Source organism: Panthera leo, chromosome A2 (assembly GCF_018350215.1).
Source record: "Panthera leo isolate Ple1 chromosome A2, P.leo_Ple1_pat1.1, whole genome shotgun sequence".
In the NCBI taxonomy this organism is placed as follows: Eukaryota; Metazoa; Chordata; class Mammalia; order Carnivora; family Felidae; genus Panthera; species Panthera leo.
In genome coordinates, this window is record NC_056680.1 from 8,998,831 (window position 1) to 9,015,357 (window position 16,527).

The following is a 16,527-nucleotide window of genomic DNA, read 5'->3' on the forward strand; positions in this document are numbered from 1 at the left end:
TGCTGATGACCCCTGAATTTAGAACTCCAGTCATGGGGCACCTGGGTGGCTCAATCGGTTGAGTGTCCAGCTTCGGCTTAGGCCAGGATCTCATGGTTCGGGAGTTTGAGCCCGGTATTGGGCTCTGTGCCGTCAGTGTGGAACCCACTTCTGATCCTGTGTTCCCCTCTCTCTCTCTCTCTGCCCCTTCCCCACTCATGCTCTTTCAAAAATAAACATTAAAAAAGAGCCCTCTTCAACTCTTTCTCTTACTCCCCCCACCCGTCAACCCAGCAGCAAATCCTATCAGCTCCGCCTTCCAACTGTATCCACAATCCAACCATTTCCCATTCTTCTAGGACCCCCTCCTTAGCCAGAGCCCCCAGTGTCACCCACCTACCCACCTGGACCACTGATCTCTCTGCCCTGGTCTCCCAGCTCTGGCCCTAACCCCCACCCCCCAGTCTGTCTCTTCCACAGCAGCCCGAGAGCCTATGAACACCTGAGTCACGTAATGTCCCTCCTTCCCTTAGACTCCTCCATGGCTCCCATCTCCCTTAGAATAAAAGCTAAAGTCCTCCCTGCCCTCACATCTTTTCCCTTTCCCTCATTCACTCCACACTGGCCTTCTCACCAAGCAAGGCCTCATCTCACAGCCTCATGCATGTGCTGTTCCCTCTAGCTGGGTCATTCTTTCCCAGATACCTACATGGCCCCTCTCTCACCTCCTTTAGGTCTCTACTTAAATGATCTCACTTCCTTGGTAAGGCCTCTTCTGTGGGACTTCTACTTAAAACCACCACCTCCCAAATCCACATCTCCATCCCCATCACTTCTGTCTGCTTTATTTTTCTCTGCGGCACTCCTCCCATCAAACTTTCCCTTCATCTATTTTGTTTATTGTCTGTCTCCCTTCATTAGAAATGACAGCTTCATAAGGCAGGGACTTTTGTCCGAAGCCTCCTGAAAAACTACCACACCTGCAGTTACACAGACACAAACATGACTCTCACCTCCCCGTGTGTACTATCCGTCACGCGTGCTTTAGTAAGAACACAAGCCAGGCCTTTCTAAAAGCAATGATTTGAGTCCCTGGCCCATCTTCTCTCCCTCCCCTCAGTGCCCAGAGTCCGGCCAGGGCAGATTGAAAATGTTTATTATTTGTCTTCTCAAATATAAAATCACTCTCTCCCCTGGCATCTCATTAACCCCAGGTTGAAAATCAAGGATAAGAATCACATTGCTAAAAAGAACAGGCCTATCCCTGCCTCCTGCCCTATCCTGCACTCTTGCCCCGGCTGAGGGAACAAAGGGCAGAAGTCATGACCTCCAGACTCTCAAGCAGCTGACTGAAGCCTTCCCGATGCTGGGCCTCACGTGAGGTGAGGGGATCCAGGGGGCGCTGAGCCCTGACTGGCTGGGCAGGGGCAGGATCCTGAGGTCCGTCAGTGTTTGTCAGTGGAACGCATGTTCAGGGATGCTAGACGTCCCAGCGGGCCACGGCGAGTGTTGGTGGCCAGCCGCTGCTGTGCCAGAAATGACTGGGCATGGGCAGGTGCCCGCTCCTCCCCAGCTCGCTGCTGCAGAGCCATGCCCTGGAGGGAGGAAGGGGGCACGGTTGGGGTCGAGTGAGCCCACGGCACACCCTAGTACTCCGGCCGTGGGGACGAGCACTCACCATATTGTACCAGGCACTGATGAGCAGCTTTTCTTCCTGCTCCCGCTGGCTTCGACTCTTCTCAAAGTCCATCTGCCAAAGAGGCAAGAGTCAAGGGCCCGGATATGCTGGGGCGGGAGGTTGGGGGGGGGGGGGAGGGGCGGGCAGGGTGGGCAGCGACAGCGAGAAGGGATGAGGACGCCTACCTCCAGGTGTCGGATGCGGACGTCCCGCTCCCGGAGCTGCGTCCTCAGGGTGTGAAGTTCTGGGGGTGCCCCTCCGGGTGGCCGCTGTTTGGGTTCCAGGGTCTGTATGACCTAGGGGTCGGGGAAGACACAGCCAGGGTGACCTTGGCCTTTCAGGCCCCTGGATGCGTTGGGCCGTGTTCAGGGTGACGGCTCGCGGCGGCGGTGCAGGAGTCTGTGATACGATGGGGTGCGGCAAGGGCGGAAGTGGAGGGCACAGGGGTGCACGCTGGCGGGAGGCGCGACTCAGCGGGACGCGGCAGCCTCGGCAGGTGTCCTCACCGTGCGCGCCTTGTCCACGTAGCGGCGGTACCGCTCTTCCATGGCCCGCAGGTCCGCGTCCTTCTTCTGCAGGCTGTGCTGCAGCTCCTCGATACGCCGGGCTGTTGGGGGGGGGGGGGGGGGCCAAGGTGACCCCTCAGCTCCCGGCCGGGCTTGGCGCCCCCCCCCCCCCCCCCCACGCAGCCGCTGAGGCCCACTCACTGCTGCTGTCAGCGGGGGGCTCCAGCTCCTCGATATCCTCTCGCTTCCGCTGCAGCTCCAGATCTGCCTCATGCAGCTTCTGCCTGCGGACGGAGGAAGGCGAGCCGCAGGCTGACCTCCGGGCCCCCTTCCCTTCCTCCCACCGGTGGCCACAGCCTAACCGGCCGGCCAACACGCGCCTGCCCGGCTGCAGAGATCCCTCTGTGAGCCCCACGCCCCGAGCACAGAAGCCGCGTGCCCTGGTCCCACCATCTGCTCGGCCGCTGGAGTCACAACCTTCCACACCCCCTGGGCCGGTGGCCCCTGGGCCGGCCCCCCCCCCCCCCCCCCCCCCCCCCCCCCCCCCCCCCGTGTGTCCACTCCTCTCCGCGCCCCGCCCCGCCTACCGGCACGGGCACCATCACCCCTTGCCGGCCTCTTCTACACTCAGTCTCAATTCCTTTCTCCACCCAGCAGCCAGGGATCTTTCTAGCAGGCAAATGTCTTCCGACCAAAAGAAACGCCAGGTAAAAAGCTACAGTTCTGCTGCCTGCCGCAAAAGCCGAAGGATCTGATAACGCCCCCTGCCAGTGAGATGATGATGATGATGATGATGATGATTATTATCGTGCACTGGATATGGAACATAGTAGAAAGACCTAATAGAGAAACCTGGGCTATGTCTCAGGTTACCAAGGCACGTGCCCTCTGAGCCACCAATTCCACTTTCGTGATAGATTCGCACACAAGCGAAATGAGGCGCGTGCAAGGTTTTACTCTGCTGCACTGTTGGCAACCGCAGATACCTAGGATGACTTAAACACGTGAGGCCCTTCGCAAAAAAAAGGCTACAGGCCAGCCCTTCTGGATTGGAATTTTACAGGTGAATCAAGCCCTAATGTTTCCATATAGCCATCCTCTGTAAGGAAATAACTTTTTCCGTGCTCCCGGTGGGCGCAGGCTACACTCCATCTTTGGTGGAACTGAGATGGGTCACACAAGTCATTTTCTGGAAGGCCCGATTTCCCCACGGATCCCCCAGTTGACAAAGGCAACAAAAACCGATTCATAGGGCGACGTTCCCCAGCCGTCTTAAGGAGGAGAAGCCAAGTGCAGACTAGCAGATAGCCCGTTACCTTTCACGTAACTAAGGAATCAGAATAAAAATGTATATTCATATTCACTTGCATGTGCTTAAAAAACTTTGTAAGGATTGTTGTAATAAACTAATATGAATGGGGGTGGGGTGGAAACTGAGTCAATGGGGGGACTAAGAGGTATACCCCTTCTCTCTATATTGCTCAGTATATAGATCTCTATATATCTATTTTTAATAAAATTTGTTTTGAGAGACAGAGAGAGAGCGAGCAAGCAGGATAGGGGCAGAGAGAGAGGGAGAGAGAATCCCAAGCAGGCTCTGCACTGTCAGTGCAAAGCTTGATGTAGGGCTCGAACTCATGAACTATGAGGTCGTGGCCTGAGCCGAAGTCAGATGCTTAACCAATTGAGCCACCCAGGCACCCTATATTTTGGTTTTTAAGGTATGAATGTAATAGCTACTTAAGGTAGTTTTTTTTTTAATTTTTCCAAGTTTATTTATTTATTTTGAGACAGAGAGAGATGCAGAGAGAGAGGGAGAGAGAAAATCCCAAGCAGGCTCTGTGTTGTCAGTGGAGAGCCCAATGTGGGGCTTCATCTCATCATTGTGAGATCATGACCTGAGCCAAAACCGAGTTGGGTGCTTAACCAACTGGGCCACCCAGGCACCCCAAAATATTTTTTTATTAAATTTTTTTTTAATGTTTATTTGATTTTGAGACAGAGCATGAGCAGGGGAGGAGCAGAGAGAGAGGGAGACACAGAGACACAGAACCTGAAGCAGGCTCCTGTCTCTGAGCTGTCAGCATAGAGCCGGACATGGGGCTCAAACTCATGAACTGTGAGATGATGACCTGAGCCTAAGTTAAGTTGCATGTCTAATCCAATGAGCCACCCAGGCGCCCTACCCCCAAACAGTTTGTAAGTTTACTTTAATTTTTACTAATCTCTGCACTCAATGTAGGGCTCGAACCCATGACCCTGAGATCAGGAGTCACATGCTCTACCAACTGAGCCAGTCAGGAGCCCCCAGTTTAGTTTCTTTTTTTTTTCTTTCTTTTTTTTTTTTTATGAAAAAAGGGGGCACCTGGGTGACTCAGTCGGTTGAGTGCCCAACTTCGCTCAGGTCATGATCTCACGGTTCGTGAGTTCGAGCCCCATGTCGGGCTCTGTGCTGACAGCTCAGAGCCTGGAGCCTGCTTCGGATTCTGTGTCTCCCTCTCTCTCTGCCCCTCCCCTGCTCATTCTCTGTCTCTCTCCCTCTCAAAATAAACAAACATTAAAATAAAATGAAATGAAAAAGTAAAAGGCAACTGTCATGTGGTCATGCTACCTTACTGAAATTCCCTCCATGGCTCCCCATTGTTCCCCCAAAACAGTTCTTACTCCTTCCTTTGGCTCATGAGACCCTACTTGATCTGAACCTTCTATGTTTCGGCTTCCTGCTTCTCCTCATAAGACACCCAGTGTCCCCCGCACCTGTGCCCCAGACTCTCCTCCCACCCGAGTGCCCTCCCGCTGGGACTCACAGATGCTCCTCCAGCTTCCTCTTCAGTAGGGTGGACTGGGGGGAGAGAACAGGCACTGGGTGAATGGGGGGTCCAGACGTCCCAACTCCATCTTGGGGTGAGGGTAGAGGGTGCCACCCTGGGCCCACGGTACTTACGATGGACTGCAGGGGGCATCGAGCAGCAGGGAGGAGAGAGAGGAGGGTTACTGGGGGGCACGAGGGAGGGCCAGGCAGGGAGGAGGTGGGCACTCACATCCTCCGTCTTGCCCCCCTGCTCTTGCAAGGCCTTCTGTAAGTCCTCCACCTGGGCCCGCAGCTCCAACAGCTGCTGCTGGTTCAGCCTGCAGGAGTGGCGGGGCCGCTCAGTGCCTGCGCCCGCCCTCCGCCCGGCACCCCACGCCCCCTCCACGCGGACCACCCCCGCCCCCCACGGGTCCTCACCGCAGCTGCGTCTCCAGCCCGTGGCGCGCGCGGTTGGCCTCCTCCAGGTGGCGCTGCAGCTCCTCCTGCCGCTCCCGGTAGGCCGCCTCCTGCTGGCACAGCTGCTTGTTCTCCAGCTGAAGCCGCAGGAGCGTCTCCCTGCCGACCGGGGAGTGAGCAGGGCTGGAGACAGGTCAGCCCGCAGGCCCGCCGGGGCTCTGGCGGGGAGACTGGGCGGACAGGGCTAGCAGAGGGACAGAGCCCCGGGGAAGAGCCCCGTTAGATCCTAGGGAAGGGTCGGAGTACTGGGGACCCGGCCTAGGCGTGGGTGGGCAGAGCGCTGGGGAACCAAAATGGGAGGGGTTTTGAGCTGGGCCTGGGGGTGGAGCCAGGCGAGGGCGGGGCTACAGGAGCAGGTTAGAACCTTCCTAAAAGCAAGACTGCGGGAAAGCAAGACGCAGAAAGGGGAAGAAACTGGGGTGGGGGGGTTCATCGGGGCAGGACAGAGGGCACTGCACCTAACAGGGTCTACACTGAGGACAGGGCTATGCCCTGGGGGCAGAGTCCGACGGTGAGCAGGGCTGAGGGTAGGATTTTTTGTTCGGTGGGTGGAGCCAGATGGGTTGGACCTAATTTGCGCACTGAGGATGGATCCCCGAGAGGCAAGCTGGGGCTGGAGGGCTTGCCTCTAGGCAATAGGGCTAGAACTCCGGCCAAATAAGGGCAGAATTAGGAGTGAGTGGGCCTAGGAGCCAGGGGAGGACTTGGGAACCCAACACAGCAGGCCAGGCTAGTAGTAGGTGCCTGCACTGGGGGCGGAGCTGAGGGTGAGCTCTGGGTGCAGCTAGACCTCGGAGCGACCCCAGGATACCTCAGCTCCGCAGGTAGGATCTCTGCTGCCAAGTTTTCCACAGCTGGTGAGGTGGGATCCAGCGAAGGGTCTGGAGAGTGTGGGAAATGTCTTCAGGTTGCTGCACAGCTCCTGCCCCCATCCCTAGGGTTCACTTTCCAAGAGTCATCTTTGAGGACTCAAGTTCGACCAAAAGACTGGGTTAACATAAGCCTCACCCCCCAACCTGACAGCGGGCGGTGATGCTTGCCCCGAGTTTGCCCTGATCCCCGGGGACGGCCCCTGCCATTTCTTTCCGTTCTGGCCTGTCTCCGAGGTGGCCTAGATCTGTCCCCGGCCTGGACAAGGCCTGGGACGCCTTTTCTGTCTGCCCTAACGGCACCTTAGGCTACCCGTGCCCCAGGCCCTTAGGATGACAGGCCTCCAACTCACCGGCCTGGGTCAGCCCCCGAGGCTGCAGCTGGGCGCAGCGCAGTTCCTCATTGGCCTCCCGCAGGGAGTCCCGCTCTGCCAGCAGCCGCTGGAGGGACGGGGTGCAAGACGCCACTTGAGGCAGGGTTGGCTTCCTGGGGATTGGGCTATGCTAAGATGGACAGGGTGGGGCTTGGACGCGGGACTTCGGCCTCACCTCCTTCTCCTTTGTCACCAACTCATACTTTTCCTCCAGGTTTCGACACTCGAATAGCCACTTCTCGGCCTTCATGGCCTCCTCCTGTCGCTGGCCCTGAAGTTCCTGAACCTGAACACCGAGGAGGGGTGAGAAAGCGGGGTTTGGAGGAGGGGCAGGGACTGAATACAAGGTGAAGGCATCGGGCCCCGCGGGACCGGACCCAGAGAACTTGGAGGGGCGGGGCTTACAAGCCTAGGGAGGAGCTGGCCTGCCCGAAGGGCGGTACCTACATATAAACGAGGCGGGAGGCTAGGGGCTCGGCAGCACGCTGAGGACCCGCCAAAGCGAAAGGGGCGAGGGGTCCAGCGGCCTAGAGCACCACGCCCTCCGGGCTCTGCCCTGATCCCTGCCGCACCTGTCGTCGCTGTGCCTCGAGCTGGGCACGCAGTGAGCCGGCCCGGCGTAGCTCGTCCTCCAGCTGCCGTGTGCGCTCGGCATGGCCCGCGTTCCGCTCCTCCAGCTGCCGCACCTGCCGCCTCAGCTCCCGCAGCTCACCCAGGCGGCGCCGGCAGCTGCTCAGCGTGGCCTCCAGCTGCCCGGCACGCTCAGAGGACTGCCTGGGGGAGGAGGCAAGTCGGGAGAGGAGGCCTGGGTCTGCGGTCAGGGTTCAGCTTGGATCTGAGGACCCCCCCCCCACCCCCCCGGGTAGGGGAAGGTGTCATGTCACCTGGGGATGTGGGGGTTCAAGGTGGTGGACCATGAGGGTCAGGAGCCAGCCAGGGCCTGGTGGGTTTTTTTTTTGGGGGGGGAGGGGTCTTTAGGGGGCGCAGAGGGAGCCCTAAGTATCAATTGTTAGCCCAGGGTCATAATCAGGGTTCCTCGGGGGCGGGAGTGAATAGAATGACTGAGGCGTTACAGGGGGAATGATGGGGCCCAGAGGCTCTGAGGAGCCCTCAAGGACACTTTGAGGTTACGAGGTGGCTATGGGATCAAATGAAGGCACGGTGAGGTCCTTCGGGGCAGAGCACTGTGTGGTCCTTTAAGATGCAGCAGGGATTCTCTAGGCACTCTAACATTACAGGGGTGCTGGGGGTCACAGGAGAGCCTTTAGAGGCTACAGAAGACACAGTGAAGTCGAGGGAGTGGGTGTTGGGGGGACCCACCAAGTGCTTTGGGATTGCAGGCGTGCTGTGGAGTCACGAGAAGGAAATGTCCTCTCATGAGGGGCACAGATGGGTGAAGAAGGGGGTGGCAAAGTTATCCCATTGGGGGTCCTGGAGGGCACAACGGGATCCTGGGGCGTGATGGCCCCTGGCCAGCACTGGAGCGGGGGCGGGGGCTGGTAGCTGGGGTCGTGGGGATGCTACAATGTCTGGGGAATATAACGCGGGCTCAAAAGGGCACACTATGAGGTCCTGGGGGGCACCATAGAAGCAGGGATCTTGGTGGCACCCAGAGGACATGGTGGAATCCAGGATGGTGCAGTGGGGTTCGAGAGCTGGGCCTGGGGGTGGAGCCAGGCAAGGGCGGGGCTACAGGGCAGGTTAGAACATTCCTAAAAGCAAGACTGCGGGAAAGCAAGATGCAGACAGGGGAAAAACTGGGGTGGGGGAGTTCATCCTTTATGAATGTTCTAACCTGCTCCTGCGGCCTTGCCCTTGCCTGGTTTCCCCCCACCCCCCCACCCCCCCAGGCCCGGCTCAAAACTCCGCCCACTGCACCATCACTGTGGAGTCCAGGGGACACTGGGAGGGTTCACCGGGCATTTGGAGGGTTTTGAGGTACTATGGCATCAGAGGGACGCTGCGGCAACGACAGTAGGCGGTGGGGACCCAGGGACCCACCACTCACCGCAGCTCGTCCATCTCATCCTTGAGGGCCTGCGCCTCCTGGGCCAGACTGGTCAGTGCCTGGTTCCGCTGCTGCAGCTCAGAGACCTCCCGCTCCAGCTCGGCACAGTGCAGACGCTCATCTTCCCTGCCGTTCTCCAGCCTGGAGGGGTAGGGAAGGAGGGGGCACTCGAGGCGGCTGGGCCCACGCCCATCCCCTGGCCTGGGGCCCAAACCCCGGCTCGCCGCACCTGAAGTTCTCCTCCTGCAGCTGCTCCAGCTGGGACTGCAGCAGCAACAGCTTCTTAGCAGTGAGGCCAGTGGCACCCTCACCCTCTGGCCGGCCCGCCCGTTCCCGAAGCACCGCGTTCTCCTGTGCCAGGCTCTGCTTCTCCTCGGACAGGAGCACCAGCTGCCAGCAGGAGGCGCAGATGAGCTGGAGTCTGGAAGGGAAGGAGGCAAGCAACCCGCGCTCCCTCTCCGCCAACCTCAACCTCACCTGCCGCTCCAGGTCCAGACAGTGCTGCCGCAGCTCATCCCCCTCATCGGCCTCCTCACTCAGGAAGTAGTACCTTCGGGACTGGGGAGGGATTGGGGGGGGGGGGGGAGCGGGGAGGGGCAAGGAAGTCAGGAGTCCACGGGAGGAGACTGGGGGAAGGGAGGCTGGCGTCTCTAGTGGCAGAAAGGAGTCAAGAAACTCTCAAGATCCAAGGGAGGGCTCGGACCCCAGGGGACTCAAGGAAAGGTGATGTGGGGACACTGGTGACCTGGCGAGGGAACAGGCTAGGACCCTGAGGGATTGAGGTGGTTTACACACGTAAGGACAGGTTCCTCCTCCTTAGGCAGCCCTGAGAATCAGTGATGGATTTGGGCCTTTAACAAGGTCCCCCGCCTCTTACCTGGTTATCAAAATTCCCATATGTTTCTGGTGACAGGGAGTCGGGGGTGTCTTTGGTCATCAGCTGGAGCAAGGTGGGAGGACAGTGAGATGAGCTGGGCCCTCTGAGTGTGGCCTTGAAAGCTTCTACAATCCAGCCTGCGGACCTCTCAATCCTCCTGCGCCCAAAGCCAGTTCTCCCCAATAACCCCAATCTAGAGGCTGCCCTCCCGCAGTGTATCCAGCAGGGAGGCTGGGTCCTTTGAGGGTGCTAAATGGTGACTTCGAGCTGGCAGACACCTGAGACAGGGGCATCTGGCCAACTGAGTTCCAGGAAGAGCCCAGAACTTACCAGGGCAGAGCCCATGCCCAGTCGCCTCTGCCCTGATGTCTCCTCCCCTGAAGCTCCTTGCCACATTGGGCACCCCCACTTACCTCCTGGATGGCTTCCATCACCACATGCTGAACTGATTCCTCTAGCGTCATGATTCTCTGGATGTGCTCTGGGGATCAAGGTGGGGAAGACTGAAACGTGGGGGTACGGGATGAGGAGGATTTTCTCAGGTTTTCCCCTGGGGATCCTCTAACCACCCCCCCCCCCCCGCCCCATACCCTGCTTTTTCTCGCAGCTGATGGCACAGCCAAGCACCAGCTGAAGCAGCTTGCCAAGCTCTTCTGGGTCAGAGAACTCGCCAATGAGGCTCACGTCTGGAAGGTGCTGCTCCAAAACAGGATGCCCCAGGACCTGAGGACAGGGAGGTAGGGGTGCGAATAGGGGGCATTGGGACTCACCGACACCCATCTCCTCCCAACCCAACCCCAGCTCCTAAATTCTGTTTATGGTTACTCACATCCTGGGAGTACTCCAATAGGCTCTGTAAGATTGTCTTCAGATTGCTAACCTAGGGAGGTGCAAGGAGTTGTGTCCAGGGTCCCAGAGCCCCCCAGAAGGAGCCGAGCAGCCCCCACTCTGAATCTGTCTGCCCCAGCCTTTTTTTCTCTGCCTCACTTCCCAATTCCTGGTCATTTCATCCCTGTTTGGTACCGTCCTCTGTCCTCCCTCCTAGGGGCGACCTGTCTAGTTGCCTGCCTTTCTTGTTCACATGTCCCCAGAATCCAATCACGTCTCACCACCTGCCCTGCCACCTTCTGGCCCTAGCCATTTTCATCTCTCACTTGGATTATTGCACCAACCGGGTCTCCATTTCCACTCTCGCTGCCTACTCTGCATTCCTCTCCAAGCAGCCAGGGGGAGCTTTGTTAAATCCCAAGCCAGGTTGTCTTTCCTCTCTGCTAAAATCCTTCCTTGACTTTGCGTAGCACTTAAAATAGAATCCATCTCCCTGCCCCAGCCTGCCCCGCTCCTGATGACCTCATCCACCATTTCTGCCCCCTTGTTTTCTATTCTGACCTCCCTGCCTTTCCTCGATACACCAGGCTTCTTCCCAACCTTGCACTGGCTGTTCCCAGTGCCTGGAACCCTGTTCCTCCAAATTTCACATGGAGATCAGCCCATCGGGGACAACCACCCACCCAGTTGCCCTCTCTCACGGCCCAGCTTTTATTGTCTTCATAGAACTTATTGCCACTGGAAGTTTATGTTCGTGTGTGCAGGTTTTTGTCTGTGTCATTCCTTGCGGCACACCCAGGCCTGCTCCTTAGGAGCATGAAAGAAGAGAGTTGGCTGGTCACCAGACATCTGTCTCTCTTCCTGGCCAAGTTGTCTGTGCATCACCCAGGACGTGTGTCTGGCTGACCCATCACCCAGGACATGTCTAGCTCAGCCTTCCCTGATGATCTCTTCACCAGTCTGTCCCCCAGTCATGAGTCCACCTGTCACCTTCAGCCTCCAGTTGGGACCCGGGTCCTCTGAGATGCCCTGGAGCCACGTCTCATTGAACCAGGAAGGATCTCTGGGGGCGAGAAGGTGGGATGAGCTGCTGGGGGACCCTTTCGGGACCCTCCCCCTCAGCCCCACTCACATCTGGTTCAGCACATAGGCTATGGCGAGGCCACTGCTCAGGTCCTGGGGGCTGGTACAGGGGGACGGGACATGAAACGTCTGCAACTGGGGAGGAAGAGGAAAGGGCAATGGGCAGTTAGGGCCTGGGAAAAATCGAACCACTCCTCTCTCGCTGACTTTCCCGGTCAGCGGGAACCTCACACGGTTGTCGGTTGTCGGGGACTGCTCTGTGGCTTTGGCAAACCAGCTCCGCGGAGGAGTGGCCACAGCTCACCTGGGACTGGAGGGGGCGTGGCCTCACTTCACTTCTGGTCAACAAACCCCGCGCCACCGGGCCAGGGCAGAACCACGAGTCACCTGGTCCCCACACGCCCCACGTGACCAGGCCAGCTCACCTGTGCCCTCACCCACGTGACCCAGCCGCGAAGGGGCGGGGCCTCACCTGTTCTTTCCATGCAGACCTGCCACGTGACAGGGGCGGGTGCTCAGGCTAGAGTCCAACCGCCCTGCAGGCCGAAGGCCCTTTCCTCCTCCCAGCCCCAGAACAGAAGGGTAGAACGAACCAAGGCCAGGGCTCCCAGGCGAGAAGAGCGGGCGCATACCTGGCCCTGGCCCCGCCCCCGACCTACCCAGGTGAGCAGAGACCCGCATAGCTCGGCCTTGTCCACGCTCATGGCTCCCGATCGGATTCGACCTCGGCCGCGGAGCCCCGCCACCGCAGCCGCCTTCTGATCCGCCACCAGCGAGCACCCGCAGCCCCGACCTCCCGCTCGGCCTAGAGCGCCGCCCCGCCCCGCCCCCTAGGCGCAGGCCCCGCCCTAGACACGTGGTCTCCACCCGGCGCCCGATCATACCTCCAGTTCCGCCATCTTGGATCCGGGCAGCACTTGGGCGCCCGCCCTGCCGCTAGGGGTCAGTCTGGGCCAAGCTTGCACATCCCTAGCGCAGACCCGCTACCCCTCCTCCTTGGCTCTTTTTGGCGGGGGGAGGGTAGCGGGAGACCTCAGGATAATTCCTCATCTTGTGAGGCGGAGCTATCCCACCCTGTTATACGGGCTTTTTCACGTCCTCTCTCTTCAGCTGGAAGAAATTCTGGCCCCTAACCACCTTATGACCGGAGCCTTTATTTGCGCGGGGAAGGGGCAGGCCGTAACACATTCTACGAATTTCGAGGAGAGCTCCTAAAGGGGTCTTCCCAAGTCACCACTTGGGAGTCTTGCCTCAGGGGTAAACGGGACACGAGCGTGATCCTAGGTCGAGGGCAGGATGAATCAGCTGGACTCAGGTCTTGGGTGAGGTACAGACACCCTTGCCCAGTCTGGATCCATTTCCACAGAGCTTCTCCTGCACCACCCTCCCCAGCCCCGAACCCCCTTAGGTCCTCCGGCTTCAGATCGCAGGACCTGGCCTCCCTAGTGCCCCAGGCCCACCAGGGGGCGCGCAGACTGCAGGAACGCAGCCTGCGGGGAAGCAACGTGCCTTTTCTGAGACCCCGCCTTGGCGGTGGAGGAGGCTCAAAGGAAAGCGGTAACAATAGTATTTAATAAAATCGCAGTCACCATTTATTGAGTGTCTACAGTGTGCAGCCGCTGCGCTAAGCGATTTAAATATATAGGCGGCTGAAATCTCCCCACGACTCTAGGTGGCAAGAGCTGTTTCAATTCCTGGTCGCAGGAGTTAACAGAGGTTCTAAGTGGCTTGGGGGGGGGGGGGGTAGTCCTGGCCCGCAGCCTTTGGCGCCAGAGTACCCCCGGCAGCTCCTCTCCCACGAGGCGGGCAAGGTAATAACCAGTAATTAGAGGTTATTAGCTGTACCTGGAGGGAGGGGCGGGCTCTGCTTTGGGGGTGGGTCTAGGTCTGAGGGGAGGGGCGCTGCTCTCTCCAGCCCAGAGTTTGGCACCCGCGACCCTGTCCTGGAGCGGGTTGATCAGGATGACAGGAGCCGCCACGCCGCGTCACAGCAGCCCAGTCACTGTACCATCAGATACCCAGTTACAGCCCACTCAGAAGCGCGGCCGCACGCACGCGAGGGCCTCCCGGGCCCGTCTACACCCCCATATCTCCTTCCCGCGTTGTTTTCGGCCTCCAACCCCTGGGAGCGGGGTGAGAGGGAGGAGGGAAGGGGACAAGGGCCGGCAGTGCCGGCTTCCGGACTGGGCTGCCTTCCGGCGGGCGTGGGAACAACTGCCGCTGGCTCCCCCCTTCCCGCACCCACCGGAGGAAAGGGTGCTGCCAGTAGGGGGAAATGGGGCCACGCTGCTCCCAGGTAAAAGTGGACGATGGCCGGGAACTACGTCTATTACAAGGATGGGGTGCTAGGAATATTTGTGGGAGGGCCCGGTTGCCCAACGTTGGGAGACATGCTGTGACCGCCAGATATTTGGTGTGGGGTACCCAGTATTTGCAAAAGCCGCAGGGATCTTGATGTGTAAGAAAAATGTGGGAAACCAGATATTTGGGGCATGGACTGGAATTGTCCTAATGTGATTATGGGCTTTCTAGATGTTCAATGACCTGAGTCCCCAGATTTTAGGAAAGGTCTGGGTGCCTCAATTTGGGAGAGGATCCATTAACTCTCCATTTGGGGCGGAAGGGATTCTTACGTTTGTGGGGAAAGGAAGCTCCCATGTTGGCAGGGAAGAGCAGCAATCTCTATTACGGGATGTAAGGAATCCCACTGTTGGGGGGATCCGGGTACCTTCAATTCAATGAAAGGGGTCACGAGCCCTCTTTCGGGACAGGAAACCTATTTTGGCGGAAAGATGCGAGCCTCCATTTTTGGTGGAGGGAGCCCCCAAATTTGGGGGATGGTCCAGAGGCCTCCATTAGTAGGGACGGAGAGTGTGGGTGGGGGCCGGCAGCCCCCAGCTGGCTTGGAGACCCCACCCCCTCCTGCCTGTTTCCAGGAACAGCTGGGCCCAGCCTGGGTTGTACTGCTGGGAAGCCGGTGACTCAGCCCCTCCCTGCGGCCACAGCTGGACCCCGGCCCGTCCCCTCCAGCTTTCACATCTGGGCAGAGACCCACAGTCATGAGGGCTAGGACGGGGACCCTGGGTGCACACAATTGGGAGAATGATGCCCTTTCCCCAGGGCCGACCACAGCTGCTGGGGGGACACCATGCTCCATACGAGGAGGGACTCTGGCAGGCCTTTTGCACTAAAGACTGACATTTGGCCGGGAACTCCCATCCTGTCCTCCTCCTTTGTGTGTGTGTGTGTGTGTGTGTGTGTGTGGCTCTAGGAATTTATGCAACAGACTACCTAGGATTTGATGGGAGTGGGGAAGCTGATGGGGACTGGGGCACAACGCTTCTCTATATGCGACCTTGCTTTGTGTCTATATTCCTGTGTCATTTTTTTTTTTTTTGTATGAGAAGTGAATGTGTGACAATCAGTCCTTCAGTGTGGCTTTAGATTGTGTTTCTGTGTGACCATGTCCTTTCTCTCCATCACGTGGCTTTCTGTGACAGCATGACCCTGGCATGTATATCCTTGATTTTTCCACACCCCCCTGACAATCTGAGTGTCCCTGTGTGTGGCCTTGTGGGTTTGTCTGACTCTGACTTGTGTGCCCTATTTGTGATGACCGTGAGACAGCATGGCTGTTGTTTCTGTCCCCACCGTGTGTCTCTGTGCCCCTACAATCTCTGTGATAAGGCATAGCCGTGTTGCAACTGGAGTCCTGATGTCCAAGACTTTGTATCTGTGGCTTACTTTGTCTTGATGGTGATGGTATGACCTTATGAGTATACCTATATATGCCACCTCTGTATGGAGATGGCCTTGTCTGTCTCCGTAAACAGAGAATGACAGGTGACCCTGTCCGCGTCTGCTGCGGGGTTTGGCTATAGTACTGAACGCTTGTGCCATTGTAGGGCAGGTGTATCCTGTGTCTGTGTGACACTGTGGGTCATCAGAGAGTTTGTGACCTTGTGTGTGTGTGTGTGGGGGGGGGGGTGTCAAAGTCACACGGGACACCACGTCCAGCGGAGGCGGAGATGTGCGCAGTGGGCATCTGACGCCCCACTTCCCACTGCTCTATGCCTGGAAGGGCCCCTCCCGGCACTGCGGGGGCGCGTGCGTCGTGCGTGACGTGAGACACGACGGGGATCGCTGCATGCGTGGAGCCCGACGCGGTCGTGCGTGCGAGCGCGGGGCGGGGGATGGGCTAGCTGCGTGCGCGTGTGCGTGGGCGGCCACGGGGGCTGGCCACGCGGGGCATAGCCCCGCCCCCCCTGGGGCTTTGGGCGCGGGTGAAACCCGGGAGGGGGCCGCCGTTAACCCCTTCCTGGCGGACCTGAAACTGGTGGCCCCTCGACAGAGCGCGCGGGGGCTTCCCCGGCGCACCGGGGCCGTCCCTGCCGAGAGAGGAACTCCCCCCATTGGAGCTGGGAGGACCACCCCCCAGTTACCATGGGAACCGGAGCTTCCCGCGCGGCCTGGCGCTCGCTTCCTCCCCCCGCCCCCCAGCCTCCCCCCCACCTCCTGCTCTTTCTGCAGCTCCGTAGTCCTTCGGCAATGCGCTTCCCGCCCCTGGTCTCTGGGGAAGGGGGCTGGGGTCAGCGAGGCTGGAGCATGCGTGACTCAGGCCAGCGCGGGGTCCCTTGGCCGCAACCGACCTTGCTCCCCCATCCCCGCCCACGTGACTCACCCTTCGCGGCTTTCCCCGAGTGTGAGTCAGGCCCCTGGGGAGGGGGCTCCGGGCTCTGAGACCCCCTCCAGGCCGTGGGGGCTGAGAACCAAGTTCTAGGGGGCCCTGGGCTGGGCGGCGGGGGGTGGGGGCAGATGGTGTTTTCTTAGCCAGACCTCGCCAAGGTCGCTAGAGGTGCCTCCCCCCACCCCCCAAGCCTCCGGGAACCCAGCTCCCCCCCCCCCCCCCCCCCCCCCCCCCCCAGCCCACAGGAAGTTTTGGCAGAGCCCATCGTGGCGACGAAACGGTTAAAGCCGTTTTCTTATTCATTTCAAACAGGGGCCCCTTTTGACTCAGAGCTAGCCGGGCGCCCCCTTGAGCCAGGCCTCACGGGCCC

General features: G+C 59.2%; 1 protein-coding gene across 2 annotated transcripts; it reads right to left on the reverse strand.

The window, feature by feature from the left end:
* Positions 1–1,118: 1,118 nt before the first annotated feature.
* HOOK2 (hook microtubule tethering protein 2) lies at positions 1,119–12,480 on the reverse strand. 2 transcript variants are annotated; one of them, XM_042928544.1, is made up of 22 exons: positions 12,130–12,480; positions 11,520–11,605; positions 11,378–11,450; positions 10,389–10,439; positions 10,150–10,282; positions 9,973–10,040; positions 9,560–9,622; positions 9,160–9,240; positions 8,912–9,072; positions 8,683–8,823; positions 7,247–7,448; positions 6,850–6,960; positions 6,654–6,741; positions 6,243–6,312; positions 5,393–5,530; positions 5,205–5,292; positions 4,971–5,005; positions 2,365–2,447; positions 2,164–2,264; positions 1,843–1,953; positions 1,658–1,729; positions 1,119–1,574 (listed from the first exon to the last, which is right to left on the reverse strand). In XM_042928544.1, exons 1-22 carry the CDS (start codon positions 12,172–12,174, stop codon positions 1,425–1,427), a joined length of 2,151 nt encoding a protein of 716 aa, XP_042784478.1. In that variant the 5' UTR covers positions 12,175–12,480; the 3' UTR covers positions 1,119–1,424. The 2 variants fall into 2 exon arrangements, with proteins under 2 accessions (XP_042784478.1, XP_042784477.1); XM_042928543.1 differs by having other exon boundaries at positions 2,164–2,267.
* Between the last annotated feature and the right edge of the window lie 4,047 nt (positions 12,481–16,527).